General features: G+C 37.9%; 1 protein-coding gene across 5 annotated transcripts in view; it reads right to left on the minus strand.

Moving 5' to 3' along the window:
* LOC108235840 (zinc transporter ZIP11) overlaps nt 1-15001 on the minus strand; it is a 151645-nt gene that overhangs the window by 25064 nt on the left and 111580 nt on the right. For all 5 annotated transcript variants that reach the window (XM_037980844.1, XM_017416091.3, XM_037980841.1 and 2 more), the window contains exon 6: nt 1765-1932. In XM_037980844.1, coding sequence (XP_037836772.1) covers nt 1765-1932 — 168 coding nt within the window. The remainder of the gene's footprint in view (nt 1-1764; nt 1933-15001) is intronic.

Genomic DNA, 15001 nt, shown 5'->3' on the forward strand with positions numbered 1-15001 from the left:
CGGGGGACAACTTTCTGTGAAGTTTGGTGAGTTTTTGAATATGTTAAGGTCGCCAAATTTGCGATTTCGGGCGGAAAGGAATAATAATAAGAATTCCACGAAATACAATAGGCCTTCGCAGCGCTGTCGCTGCTCGGGCCTAATAAGAAGAATAAGAATTCCACGAAATACAATAGGCCTTCGCAGCGCTGTCGCTGCTCGGGCTTAATAAAAAAACTGACTTGAAGTATTCGCTTTCAGTTCTCCAACCACTCTTACATCAGGATTTTATTTGAAAGTCTTACGCCTGCACTGTTGTCAGCCAGGAAACCCAGTGCTAGGAGATGATTGTCACATTGACAGTCTAAAATAACAGTGCCACAAACAATTTTAACTCTGATAGCAACGGGTAAAAAACAAGGGGTGTGGACACTTATTCATAAGGACTTGTGCTGTTTCCTTTTCTTTTCTTAAAATACAAAATGCCCTTTTGCTAATAAATTATGGTTTTGGGGGACATGTTTGAGTAACATTTGCTTATTTGAGATAACTGCAATTACACACAGAGACATAGCTGTAATCACACAGTGGTTCATTTAACTCTTGGCACAGGGTGTTGAAATATAATGCAAGCATGCAGCAAATCAATTGAGTTTATTTACACACTAGAAGTGGTTTAATAAAACAGGGGTAAGTGCTGTAATAAAAGAAATAAAATGGCTCCTCAGGTAGAACTTACAGCTCTCAACAGTACTGGAACAAATGGAGCTGTAAATATGAGAGATCACACAAGGGAGGAAGTCTATCAAGAACGTGGAAAATCAAGTCAACACTATTGGTTTTTATATAACTAACTGAGCTTTAAAAGGCCCACATCAGCACTAAAGTCAATTCAAGGTAAATGGGTGCTTTTTGTGTCGACGGGCTTGTGGGCTTGTGGTTAATTGTTTCCCTTTGGCTTTTTTTATTGAATTATATGGTCTACTCTACATTGTCAGACATTTGGAGGTCACAGAAAGAAAGAAAAATATTGAAAACCAATCTTCACTGACGGTTAGTCTGATGGTCAGTCCGGTTAGTTGGAAATGACTGAACAGGATGAAGTTTTGCTTTGCTTTTGTGTTCAGCTTAATACGATCAGTATATGACAGTGTGTTCTAGTTCCTGACAATATCCAGCAACTTCGCACAGCCATTGAAGAGGAGTGGACCAACATTCCACAGTCCACAATCAACAACCTGATCAACTTTTTTTGAAGGAGATGTTGCTATGAATGAGGGAAATGGTGGTCACACCAGATACTGACTGGTTTCTGACCCTGTTGGACCACTCATTAGAGTAAAAGTAAACTGCACATTTGCTGTCTAATCAGCATCTTGATATGCCACACCTGTGAGGTGGATGGATTATCTCGGCAAAGGAAAGGCGCTCACTAATAAAGATTTACACACATTTGTGAACAATATTTGAGATAAAAAGGCCTATTGTGTATGTAGAATGAGTCTTAGATTTGAGTTCAGCTCATGAAAAACAAAAAGTGCTGTGTTTATAGGTTACTCATTAAACAAATAAAAATTGCTTTACTTTTTCTCCTTTTATGAATTAAAATAAATACATTCAAACTGTTAAAAAAATGGTTGACGATTAATCTATGTAACAACAAGCCATTGCAGAACACTGCACAGATATAGGACAACGCCACTGTTAAACCAGAGAAGGAAACCATTTCGACAATTCAACCATATCATTAATTGCAAACTTTTATTCCCAGTGGCTCATTCTCACCTGGGATGTTATGGATGGTGATGGCTAAGATGAGGAGAAGAATCCGACGCCAACTGCTGCCTGTCTGGACAACGTCTTCCTGTTGTTTGCTTTCTGCTTCATATCCATCAGTGTGGCCCGAATGAGGTCCTCTTCTCCTCTGGTAGACATCTCCATTCTCAATTTTATCTGTGACAAAGAGAGATAAATAAAGAAAACTAAGTAATGCCAAAATAAACAGTGGACTGCTTGACAGCAACATGTGACTAACAGCCCAGGCATGACAACTGTCTTTCAATTAGAGGCAACTTGAACTATAAATCTTACTTTTTTTTTTTACAATGAACGCATTACTTAATTACGTATCAAAAAAGATGATAGTTTCCACTAGGCTGTTTTAAAGGTGTGAAATTATACAATTGTGCTCATATGAGAGATCTTATATGAAAGGTCTCCTCTGAGTGAAGCCTCTCCGAAATAAAGGTTAGAAAATGCCCAAAGGGTTTCAGCATGCTTCAAATTAGAGCGTTCGGTTTACTCCCAACAGGAGCACATGTCAGATGGTGGAACAATGCCTGAAAGCCTGCACACTGCCAGCTGCCACCAACAATGACTATTAGACTCGAGCAAACCCACTTCATGCAGAGTTTGGGCAGAAGTGTGGACAGTAAATGGGGTTAGAACTTCTCTCTTAAACTTTTTTGGTTTGTTTCTTACCATCACATACAGAAAATACTTGGAAAAAGCTCAGGAAAAAGTGAGGAACATAGATATACCCCAAAACTTTACTGGTTTCAGTAAGGAGTTCTCATCGTCACTGAGGTTTGCTTCCTAAACAGCTGGAACTTTTGCACATAGTAGTAAACATCTTGTCTACCAATGATTCACCTACTTCAGCCTATAGGCTCTTTCACAAGACACCTCAGGCCAAAACTTCATCCATGCATCGGTGCGATTTCTGAATAGATTGAGGCAACATGGGGGTTGAAGCTAACCCACCCCTGCTGCTTCTTTGTGCCGCGAAGAGAATTCGTAACAAAGCCGAAACATTCAACAAGTGTTTCTTTTTTCTTTTACTTTTTCTAACAAGTGTCCTAAACAAAAGCAAACTGGGGCGATAACAGCCAGTTTCGCCTTCAAAAAGCACATTTCTTCTTAAAAAAACAAAAGGCTTTCAGCTGCATCTCAGAGAATATGGAAGACAAATTGCAGCAGTTGGGGATTTGTTTGAAATGTTTTGTTGAACCCAAACAGAATCACTACACTGAGCTCATCGGCCATGTTGCGAGAAATGTTGCCAAGGAGATGTCCGTCACATGAGTTATTGAGTTATTGATGGTCAGTAGGAGATGGTACTGGTGGTCAGATCTTTTAAAGTCTATTACCATCTCCTTGATTTTTGGTAGGGATGAGGATGAGATTATGTGCTGTGCAGCAGGTAGCTTTACCTTTTTTCTGTATGCCGACTCATTATTGATGGTAATAAGTCCCAAAACAATAGTGTCATCAGCAAACGTAATGATGTGGTTACTGGTGAAATGGTAATATGTCAGTAATAAGCTCAGTACAAAAGAAAGCACTTCTTTCTGAGTAAGAAATCATTTAAGTGCTTATTGGATTGACTAAAGCCAGTATTTAACTGGACTGCATTTGTAGGGGGTTCAGTTTTCTTGCATGAGGTGCAGAGGCTTGCAGTCTTATTGCATGACTTTTAAAGAGGTTCAAAAACTTTGTGCTACAAAGTTCCTCTCCAAAATGTCACAGAGTGGCCACAGGGATTTTGAACTCTTCTCCATTTGTTTGCAAGCACCATAAACTTGTCTCAAACCCTTTTTTAATTTGGTTTCTGTATATCTAGAAAGCTATTATTATGTATTTTGACACATATATAGGAGTTCTGCTCAGACAGAAAACATGCAAGGCTAAAGCCATAAATGTCCAGATCTAAAAATCACAAAGACGATAAATAATATTTATTTTTACAAAATGCTTGAAATCTGAAATCTGTATTTCAAAAGTGTACTCCAGTAGTTTAAATCATAAACGTGGGGGCGCTTTGTACCCAAGGTGGCAACAAAAGAAAAATGTGCAAGTTTTGTAAGCCGTGCACATGTAAATAGCCCATGATTTTCAGAAATTAGCCATGCAAACCTCTCCTGCATGGTTCGCTAACCACTTAGTCAGAAACACTACGAATTCAGTGAGCAAATTTGAACTGCCAACTAGTTTCCAGCAGTGGCAGCCCAGTGAAATACTGATGTTAGAGAACAAGGAAGTTTTTTTTGTGAATGGAATTAGATGCATCTTGAATTTAAAATGTATAAAAATATATATCTATTGTCAAACGTTGTTTACACACATTCAGCAGATATACTGTAAAAACATTAGAACTGATTTAGAGTTTTTGTTGACATCCGCCTTTGCTGTTCATTCTGTCGTGTCTTCACACCCTTAATGCTCAATTGTAGAGATACAAAAAGCCCATCAGGACATGCTAATGTTTTGCAGCAATAGCAGCAAGGACCACAGTCCCAAAGGTGTAAGGCATGACTCAGCAATGCAAACCTTTGTGATGGAAAGGTTTTTGCAACAGCAGGGTTTGACTCTGCCTTTCAGAAAAGCCGTTCAGCAAAGAAATGAAAATTGCCTTTTATTTGACTTATGAGCGTGTTTCATTCAGATGAGCTCTGAACATTAAATGCACCTTGTGGTTGAAGGGAAGGGATTGTGAGTTAACTTTAAAAAAAAACTTTTTTCAGAGTGACAATAGCCACAAATGGCTTTGATTAAAGCTTTGTTAGTCCTCAGTGAGACTACATCATCAGCTGAGCAAATTCACATAAAAGAGCCTTAAAGAGGACCCTTCATTTTATGGGGAAATGTGTCAAAAGGTGCTTTCATTAAAGACACTAAAAATTAAAATAATCAGTTTTATTAAGTACTCTGTAACACTCACAAAAGCTTCAAATTTTCTAGCAAGCGTGACAATGAACTTGTCTTCCAATCACTTCATTTTGGTTTAAGCACTGCAAACTTGCTGTGAAGCGCAGCCCCATAGCAAACAATCAACAAAATAACAATATAAATGTTACAAAGAGGATTACAGATTAGATCAGAAGCCTCTTCTGGCTCTGATTAGGAGGGACGTTGTTAAATATATATTTATAGCATCGATGTGGAAGAGCTATAATTTTCTAAAAAAATAAAATAAAATAAATAACATGAACACAGAAATGAAGGAAGTTTAGTTCTGTATTTGCATTATAATAGCTGTTATTGTTTTCACAACTATCTGATTTGCATTAGGCTTCTGCTGGAAGTTACACACACAAACAAATTCCATTTACTTGACATGAGTAAGTCCTAAATAATGTAGAAATACCTCATCATACCATGACATACATGAATATTGTTTGTGTCATGGTAAGAAGCTGATTATGATGGAAGTCATTCCAGCAGGGGGGCGACCTCAGCAATCATGAAAGCTGAAGATGTTCTAAGAAGTGTTTTCTAACAGATCCCTCTGCTTTACTCATGAAACGTGATGCCAAAAAAGGAGTTATGTACTCTACAGAGTTTGTATCTATATCAATATTATTTGTCAGCCATTTATTAATTCATCAAACACACCTTAAATGAAAATCCTGTTCCATATTTAGGTCCAGTTATTTAAATAAGCATGAGTGTTACAAGAAGTTGTGCAGTGACATCATAACAAATGCTGACTTTGTCATGATGGACAGTAAAAAAAAGCCATGTATTCAGTACAGCAATATGCACAGGTTAGTACACATAAATGATCGTATAGGTATTAGCCGCGGTAACATCGTTGCAGCACACCAGAGATTGAGTTTCACGGTTTTGGTCTAGAGATCCACTAGTCAAACCCCACTGAGCCAATGAAGCTGGCTGCCAAGACCTCGTGGTTTTAAGGTGAAGGCAGAGTCTGTCAAAGATGTGTGGAGGCATGTTGGGTTGGTTGGCATCTGGGCTGAGACTAGAGACTGATTTGGGCAACAGAGTGATTCGCAGGTATACGGATACAAGCAAATGAGCGTCCTTCATAGGGTGGCCAGGCTCATCCTTAGAGACAAGGTGAGGAGCTCCATCATCCAGAGGAAGCTTGGAGTAGCCACTGCTCCTTCGTATCAAAAAGAGTCAGTTGAGGTGGCTCCGGCATCTGATTAGGATGCTTCCTGGACGCCTCCCTTTAGATGTTTTCTGGGATTGCCCCACTGAGAAGAGACCTCGGGGCAGACCAAGAACTCCCTGGAGGGATTATGTATCCTCTCTGGCCTGGGAACACCTTGGGTTCCAACAATAAGAGCTGGACAGTGTTGGGAGAGGGATGTCTGGGTTTCTCTCCTGGACCTCTTGCCTCCACAACTTGACTATGGCTAAGTGATAGAAGACGGATGGTGATTATATTGCAAGAACAATCCATTGTTTTGTTGGGGCAGAAAGAGAAAATACATGGGCGACGGGAGGGCGGGTTCTGCACAAGAGTCCCCAGGAGGAGCAGCAGACAGGAGCTTTGCCAACTGGGAACCTAAGACCATGACTAAAACTTTGTCAGTAATTGGACTTCCTCTTGATGTGTGGATGCAGCTTGGCCCAGTGGGTAGGGTGGTCGTCCTTCAACCGGAAAGCTTCAAAAGCATTGAGAGTACAGGTTTGGTTTGTTTCTCTAATGATTCGTACAACGTAATGTTGAGACAACCATTTTGTTGATTTTAGGAAAAATATTTCTGATGTTAACATGAATCACGCATCAAAAGAATACAGAAAGAAGAGAACAAAATAAAGAAAGCTTGCTGTCCAGCAGGAGGGATAAAAACAGATCACGATTCTTGCGTGTAAACTGCACAGGCTAAATAATTAGTTTCTTATCTGAATTTCTCTTTTTTCACTTTAGCTGACCACACTGCTCATGGTCTTCTATGGACTCTTGTCTTAGCCCTCCTCTGTCTATCAGTGCACTCTGTATTAGTTTCTTAATTTCTCTGACTCAGTCTTTGTGTCTTTTTGGATTTTGCTTCATTAACCTTGTTGACCTCCTGCATCACCCACATTGGTTTTCACTTGTATCAGGTTTTCTAATCAGTCCTGAGAATATTTACAGCCCTGTCTCCATCTGTTTCCTGTCTGCCTTGTGAACTGTTCCGTGTTTTCCTTCTTGCGTTCATCTTCCTGACACTATCCTTATGCACGACAAATCCTGTTGTTTTCACTTTTTAATTTATCTAAAGGTCGTCCATGCAGTTATTTTGTGTTAGAACATCTGTCTCGTTATTTCTTACAAAATTAATTAAAAGTTTACTCCGAGTTTCTTCAAAACTTTGTCAAAATTCTCAAAAACCCCCAACTTAATCTGCTTTTATTTAACAGTTGTGGTGATAAGCCTCTGTCTTAATGTATTTTTAAAGTTAATGTTTAATTAATAAAGGCAAAATATTGAGTAGAGAATCATGACAATTTAAAGTTTTATATTAAAAACACTTGACAGGGTACAAATTTTATCAAATTTGTGTTTTAACCCTATAGAATTTGATAATTTCTGGTGTCTGTCAGCAGAAACAAGTTTTGGACATTACATTTGGTTACCAACACTCTGTGCAGCTATAAAGTAAATAACTCATGTATGACTTGGACATAGATTGAAAGTAAATGAGTGCCCCTCCTCTGTTCAATCCTCCATTTGTCTCTTTTCAATAAATTCTTGAACATGAGCAATTGACCACTATAAGAGCGATCCAAGTGTCTCACTTTTGCCTTGTAGGCGGCAGTAAATAGGAATTATATGGCCTGTAAAGGTCAAATGATCTGAACTTTTGCTTGGGGGACGGGGGGTGGGACTCTGGTTACACCTTCACTCTGTGAGTGTTTCCAAAGGCCAATCACCCCCTCCCCAAGTCCATTTCTCTTCAATTGAACTTGCCAAACCATTAAGCCCTAACAAATGGCTGTGTGTCCGTACCCTGAACACGTTGCTGGCTCTGCTTCCCTTTAATGATGGCTGCAGAGATGTGGGGCTGGATAAAGAAAAACTCTTGGTTTTTAGTTCGCTTGGTAAAATAAACAGCTGAATAGATTAAGAAGCAATTCAAGTCTGAACATTTAGAAATGGGTCAAAACCTCATCAATTTAACTGAAACTACACACTGGAGAAATACAATAAATCAAACTTTAAAAAGTGTTGAGACTGAAATCATTTAGGAAGATAAGCAATTCAAAAAATAAAAAAATAAAAGGATGAGTAGTGTTTGTGTGAATATGGAGCATACCTTTTTGTGTAAATATATGAATAAAAATATTGTCTTGATTAAAAACTGTAAATTTGAAGCTTTCTGCTCACTGTTACTGGTATTTACTAGTAGTTAAATAAAAAGGCCTTGTAGTGTTTACTGCCTTTTGTAAGATTTTTATACTGAAGCTATAACTATTTAACTAGAAAAAAAATAGTATTTTAATCTATTTTTTAAAAAAAAACTTAGTTTAAACCACCACAGTAAGTTTCCCCTGCATACTTTAGTTGATGTCCTTCTATTATGTGAATACTTATAATACAAACTCTGACCAGCACAGTCGAAATCAACAGCCTAAGTTCTGAAAAAGGGATTGAGATTGAAACAGAGAGGCCATATTTTATCCTTTTTTTATGTATTCCACTTAGTTGTTTACATGGGAATAAGAATGGCAAAAAAGTGAGTATAAAGAATAAAATGTGGGTTTTTAAAAATGTATATCAAAAAGTTACTGGGTAATAAAACAGTTTTAGAACACTTGCAGAAATAAAACAAAGTTTATTTACTTTCTGCAGACCAAGGGCAGTTTTCCACAAGGATCTCCCATTCTTCAATTTAAAGTGAAACCAAAAAACACTTTACATTCTACAGAAATGCCTTGCAGCTGTAAACATCTCAATCAAAAACAATAGAATGAATACAATCCCAAAAGTGTACTTCCACTGTTATTGCTGTCAGTTGTACAGCTGTATTACAAAGAGATGCACAGATACACCAGTCAAACTTCAGCGCTGGCTTTTCTTATGAACAAAATATTACCTGAATGTGAAACTGATAAAAAACTCCGGAGAATTCACATCACTATGTTGCAAATACTTTGGTAATTGTGAATTTGTTTACAAATTATACTGCAGTCCATTCTATCTGTAAGTCGAAAAAAAAAAAGATAATACTTGAGCCAGTTTGCTAGTCAATTTTAATTCTAATTGCGGTTCATGAAATGTTTTGCGAACTTATAGACAAAGTGTTGACTCCAATAGATAATGGCAAAGTGTTAAGCAAAGATGTTGTGCTCAAAGTATGAGTTGGGAAAGACACTCTGCAACAACCAAACCAAAGTTTAGCTCAATATCTTTAGCCATTTTTGTGTTTGCTTAGGTCACTTAGATGTGGTGGCCATCTTAAATGGGGTTGACTTCAAAAATTTAATACAACCAGAGATTCTTTATTGAAAGTTTCATTAAAATTCATCCACTGGTTCATGAGATAGTTTGCTAACACTACAGAGTAACAAACACACACACAACAGGTGGGCAATACCAAAACCTATCAGGAGAAAGGACAAGGCCACCAGCAGTCTACCCTTGGCTGGAAGGTCATTTCACTTATAAGGGTGGCATTACCTAACATCAAACTTTGGAGAGACATGCCCTACACATGACAAGTCTGTTGCACCTAACGAGGACATCTCTGTAGATCTTATCACTGAGTCCCATATTGCTTATTCTTTAAGACCTTTTTTTTTTTTTTTTTAAGATTTCAGAACAGCTACAGCCTGAACAGGGTATGAATTTCTGTCTGAATAACAAATTAAAGGTCCATTGGGTAAAGGTTCCTGGTGAACTCCGAATGTTGGACCAGGGACTCCAACAGTATTGGCAGAAGTGCTACGTGACAAGACGAGAAATAAAAGCCACCTTGTCTACCTTTGAAAGAAATTTGCACTTTCGTCTTAAGCAGCATAAAGCAGCAACAGTTTATTTCTGAAGAGTGTGAAGACACATGTCTCACCTCAGATGAATCAAGAGTTGTGTTTTGCCGGATGGTTCTACCTTAGGAAGTCTTTATGGACTCCTGCAAAAGGTTTCTGGGGACACTTTAAGACACTTGGAAATTTCACTAATGATTCAACTATGGTTTGACAGACAGGAAAGCGGGTCATAAATTTGATGGTCATCATAAATCAGTAAAATTAACTTAAAATTAATGCAATAATAATAATTTAATGCAGCAACTGACATTATATTTAATGTCAGGTTGATAAAAACAGGCCATATATCAGTGTACGGCGGTAAAGACTTTCAGTGTGGAAAGACAGCAGAGTTATTGCAGGCAGCAGGTGTCAGCCCGCTGAGAGCTGAACAGTGGACTTGTTTCGTTTATTGGATTTTAATGGCTTGTGGACAACAATGGAGCTGTACAGCACAGAGCAATGGGATGTGTCAGCCTTTGATAAACAAATAATACATGTTAGCAGGGTCCTTTTTGTTGTTGGCTAGATCGTGACTGCACAAGAGACTGTCAGCAGACTCATGCTTTGAGAGTAGCTCTTGTTGTCGTAGAGTCTTGGCCTTGCATCTTATTAAAAGTGATCTACATGGATTCAGGAAAGTAATCTGGCTTTACAGGATATTTTGGGAGAAAAATAAGCTTCCTTTAAATACAGTCCTTGTACTGTTGCTCTGGTAAGTCTATGCAGTAACACCTCCTGAGCTACCATTGCCTTCACAGATAAGTGCTCACTCTTGTTGGCTTTATGACTAACATTGCTAATTTTAAGACTTACAACCTTCTGTATGAATATTTTATTGTTCTGTTTTATTCTGGACTAAGTATTCGTCTTGAAACATGAATAAATAACACTCAACATCATTTAGGTTCTTGATTCTTAGTTCGGTGTTAATATTTTCAAAATTTATATTCAAAATAGCTTCTCTTTTTTCAATTGTCTGGCTGAATTGTCGCACCTTTCATCCCCACGACCACAGTTTGTGTTTACTTGTACTTTTACACTTGAATGTCATTCACTAGTACTGAAATAACTGAAGCTCAGTTTATACAGTTTCCACTGTAGTAAGCAGGCAGACTGAAGCTTTTGCTTTGGCTGCATTCACAAGAAATCTAGCCACGTGGCACACACCCACAGAGTGGTGCAAGAGTGTTTGTCCTTGAAAATGCTGTCAAAAAAACTTTTATTTCTCCAGTTCACTGCAAGCTACTTTTTAGTTTAGCTTGACTGAATAAACTATATGAAAAGAGGCATTCATAAATATTATGAGTTCTGGTTAGACCGTCACTTGAACCATTAAGAGATTTCTTTTTCAGATCAGCGAACCAGGCAGCTGTTATCTTCGCTTTCGGTTTTTACTGTTTTCTATATCTTGATACTGGCACTACAGGAAGAGGCCAAATCTTTTCCTTAGGTAATATTAATAATAAATAATATTATTAAGGAAAAAATATCTGAGTTCAGTTATATTCTCACTCGGACTAAAGAGTGAAATAAACAGAATTAGATCTAGAATTGGGCTAACATTTATTATAAACACTTTAACGAACAACGAGTCAAAATTAAGAAACCACGTAATAAATATTTTTCAAGTATGAAGTATGGAAGTTTCTTGTGGTGTGATCTGAGCACAAATCTTCGGAATGTATTCATGAATGAGCATATTTTTCCAAAAATATTATTAAAGTTGCTGCTCAGCAGTACATTGTACTCCATATAAAAAATAAATAAAGAACTTGTTCAAGTAACACAAATAGCAATACAATCAAAGCACTTGAATAAAGCAGCATTGCCGTTTTATAGGCATAACAATGATCCCGCTATTATGAAGCAAACAAAACAGACATAAGTATTCAAAAATTCCAATTGCCTGAGTTTAATTTTAGTTTGCAGGGCAGCACATTCACAGAAAACTGTTTTTGAATGACTTCACACCACGAACACTGGCTACTTCTGTACCAAATCGCACGTAATTGAATGTAATGACTATAGACATTCAAGCCTTACATTAAGTTTTCTCCTACTTGAATTATCTGGATGACGAAACAAAATGAAGACGGTCTGCTTGAGCAGCTTTATGGTTTCACTGAACCCATTTCACCGTTCAGCAAGCTTCAACCAGGAGACACTGCTCTTTGACGATTCAGAGAGTGTAATGACACATTGTTTGGATGCTCAAAGGTCAGGTGTAAAGCTGAGAGGGCTGAAGGTGGGTCACTAAAAGCTATTAAGTTCTACTGGCTGGAATCGAGGCAGACAACTTTATCTTTATAATCACAAGTGCAAATATAGATGGATTTGTGTACTGTGTTGGTCCTACATAGGTTAAGGAAGTAGTTGAGGTGAATGTGCTTGAGGAAGAAGTGTACAGCACACATTAGAACAGTATTTGACCTCCTACCTATGACTGAGAGGCTTTTTATTGGTATTTATTGTTTGTTTGTTTGGCTACTCTTCCGCTCATTTTAGACATCCTAAAGGGTCACTTTATTGTTGAGTTTAAAGAGTTTGGTTATGCAAGAAGGGTGCTACAGAAATTGAGACATAATTACATTTTCTCCCTTTCCTTTTTTACCTACACCTAGGTTTTTTTTCAATTAAAGTTCCACTTAGAAAGACTAATCAAAACCATCAAACACTGACATCAAATTGGCTTTGAGCTACTTCTCGAATGCCGTTTTTGTCCACTTCTACACAAAAACTAAGACAACTTGGTTCTGCTTACCAAGGTCTGTCCATACACCTGGTGTGAACTGTACATTTCAGGGCTTATTCATGTGGAAAAGCTGGTAAATTGTTGACAAGGTGTTTTCTGTGAAATAAAAACAGAACACACACAGTTTCCTCCTTAGCATTCTGAAGACGAGCAAGGGGTCTCTCTCAGCCAAATAGTTCACTCAAAAATAAAAAGTGCATGTTTGTAAGTTTTAGTAATGGGACATAACTTAAACAGTTTGGGAAAGAAAAAGATTCTCACTCTAAATGGTTTTCCTGAATTAATGGTTTACCTGCTTAAACTTGCTCTTCTTAAGAAAAAACTTGATGTGACAGGGATGAATACAACTGTCGCTTAGAATTTCATTGAAGCAGACAGTGTTTACTTCATTTAGTTTATCGGCAAGATCTGTATACTTTACTAGGAAGATTTTAAAGTAAAAAAAAAATTCCTACCACATTTTAGGATTGTATTTTCTATTGCATTTATGGTAAACGTGGTTTGTTGTGAGAGCAGCTTTGTGAAACTTTGTGTCTGCTTTCAATGATCACACACACATAGGGGGGGGGGGTCAACCTGTTGCACACAAACATACATATATATCGTGTTATGGCACATTTCCTAGTCTCCTTCCAACACCTACTACCTGTTACTCTGATTGACAGTCTGGTTGAAGTCTTTTTGGGACATGATTAGTGTTCTCCCAGTGGAGTCTCTGACTTTGGAAAGCTCATATACACTCAGAACACAAACAGACACTCTGAATCCAACAACTGACATATTATATGTTTATTTTTACAAATGTTTTCGGTTGTGTGTGTGTGTGTGTGTGTGTGTCTGTCTGCCTGTGTAAAAGATTACTCAAAAAGCTATAAACAAATTTAAATTACATTTTCAGGAAACAGCAAACATGGTACAAGGAACAAGTGAATACATTTTGATGGTGATCTGGTCAAAGTTCAAGGTCAAGGTGACATATCAGCCCATATTCTAACTCTGCAACTGTATAACAGGAATGTTAAACTCCACGATTTCATGGTTCATGGAGTCAAAGGTCAAGGTCACACGTAAAACCCCTTTGTTAAAAACTTCTCTCTGCTCCTACATGTGACCCTTTTGTTACCTCCACCAAGGAAGTTATGATTTTAGTTGTGTCCATTGGTTTGTTTGTCTGTCTGTTAGCAAAGATCAGGTAAAAACTAATGAACACTTATAGATGAAATTTTCAGGAAATGTTGGGGTTGTCCCAAAAAACAATGTCTGGTGGTAATCCAGATTATGGTCCAGATCGCACAATTTGGGTGGGTGCATCTAGTTTTAAATATTCTGTTACACCTGGTTGCTGTTACTCCTCAGGTATTTGGTAAGAGTGCCAATACATAAGTATTGAAGCACCCTAATTACTATAATAATGACAAACCCCTGGAACTCCTGGCCATGTTTAAGAGACATTCTGGCTTCAAGTTAAAGGAAGGAAGCTGCTTTATGTTGCTGTTAGCTCTGTTAGCTCAGAGAGACGCAGACCTGCAGCCTGTGGTGGTAAGTTTTAAACACATTTGTTTGTTTTGTAAGTCAAAATAAGGCTCTGTGATAATTTGTCAAACAGACATCAGTGCCTAACACTGCTAATGTGTTGTGGTTAAATTTGATATTGAAAACATCAACATTTGATCAGTGTCTAAATGTGGAGTTGTAAATGGTTTTTGCCAGCCTGGTCTTTATGAGAAGGGTTTTGGGCAGACGTATGATGGTGTGAATTGATGTGAAACTGACTGGGAATCAGATCCAAAAGCAGCTTTGTAACTTCTGGAGACCTGAAACCAAACCAACCAAAACTCTTCTCATAAGGAAAGACCACTAAGAACCCCCAGAAGGGTGGGGAGTGGGATTAATCTGTATGTAAATTTAACTTGTATCAATGGAGCATCTCATGCAGGTCAAAGCTTTGCAACTCTGCATATTCCAGTCTGAGCTGAGAAAACTCTTTGGATGAGAAGCAAAACATCTTTAACCCTTTTAAGAAGAGCACACCACTGACAGCAAGCTCACTTTGCATCACCATAATTATGTGACAGTTTGTGCCATCAGAAAAATTCCAACCGTTTCTGAAAGCTGACACGTTGCACTTTACAGCCAGTATGAGGTTATTATGGCAACCTCCCTCATGCTGTTGCAGGAAACCTGCGAAACAGCACCTTTGTAGCCTTCCTCCTACACAGACGTGGCGCATAGAGTGGTGGAAAAAATAAATAAAATAAAATAAACAGCGATGGAGTGTAGAAATGGATCAGAGAGAAGATGGTCCTCAAGGGTGATAAAACCATGGCTGAGATTGAAAGATGGTTTGAGACCAAAGGGAGAAGTTGAAGGAGCAACTTCTTGTGAAGAAAGGTCATGTCAGATGGACTGAATTTCAAATGAGATGAGAGCTCCATTCACCAGAATAAATCTCAATAGTAAAAATAGTGTCTAGATTTTTTTTTTGTATGCAGTATTGTATGTGTAACT

Source organism: Kryptolebias marmoratus, linkage group LG17 (assembly GCF_001649575.2).
Source record: "Kryptolebias marmoratus isolate JLee-2015 linkage group LG17, ASM164957v2, whole genome shotgun sequence".
Taxonomy (NCBI): domain Eukaryota; kingdom Metazoa; phylum Chordata; class Actinopteri; order Cyprinodontiformes; family Rivulidae; genus Kryptolebias; species Kryptolebias marmoratus.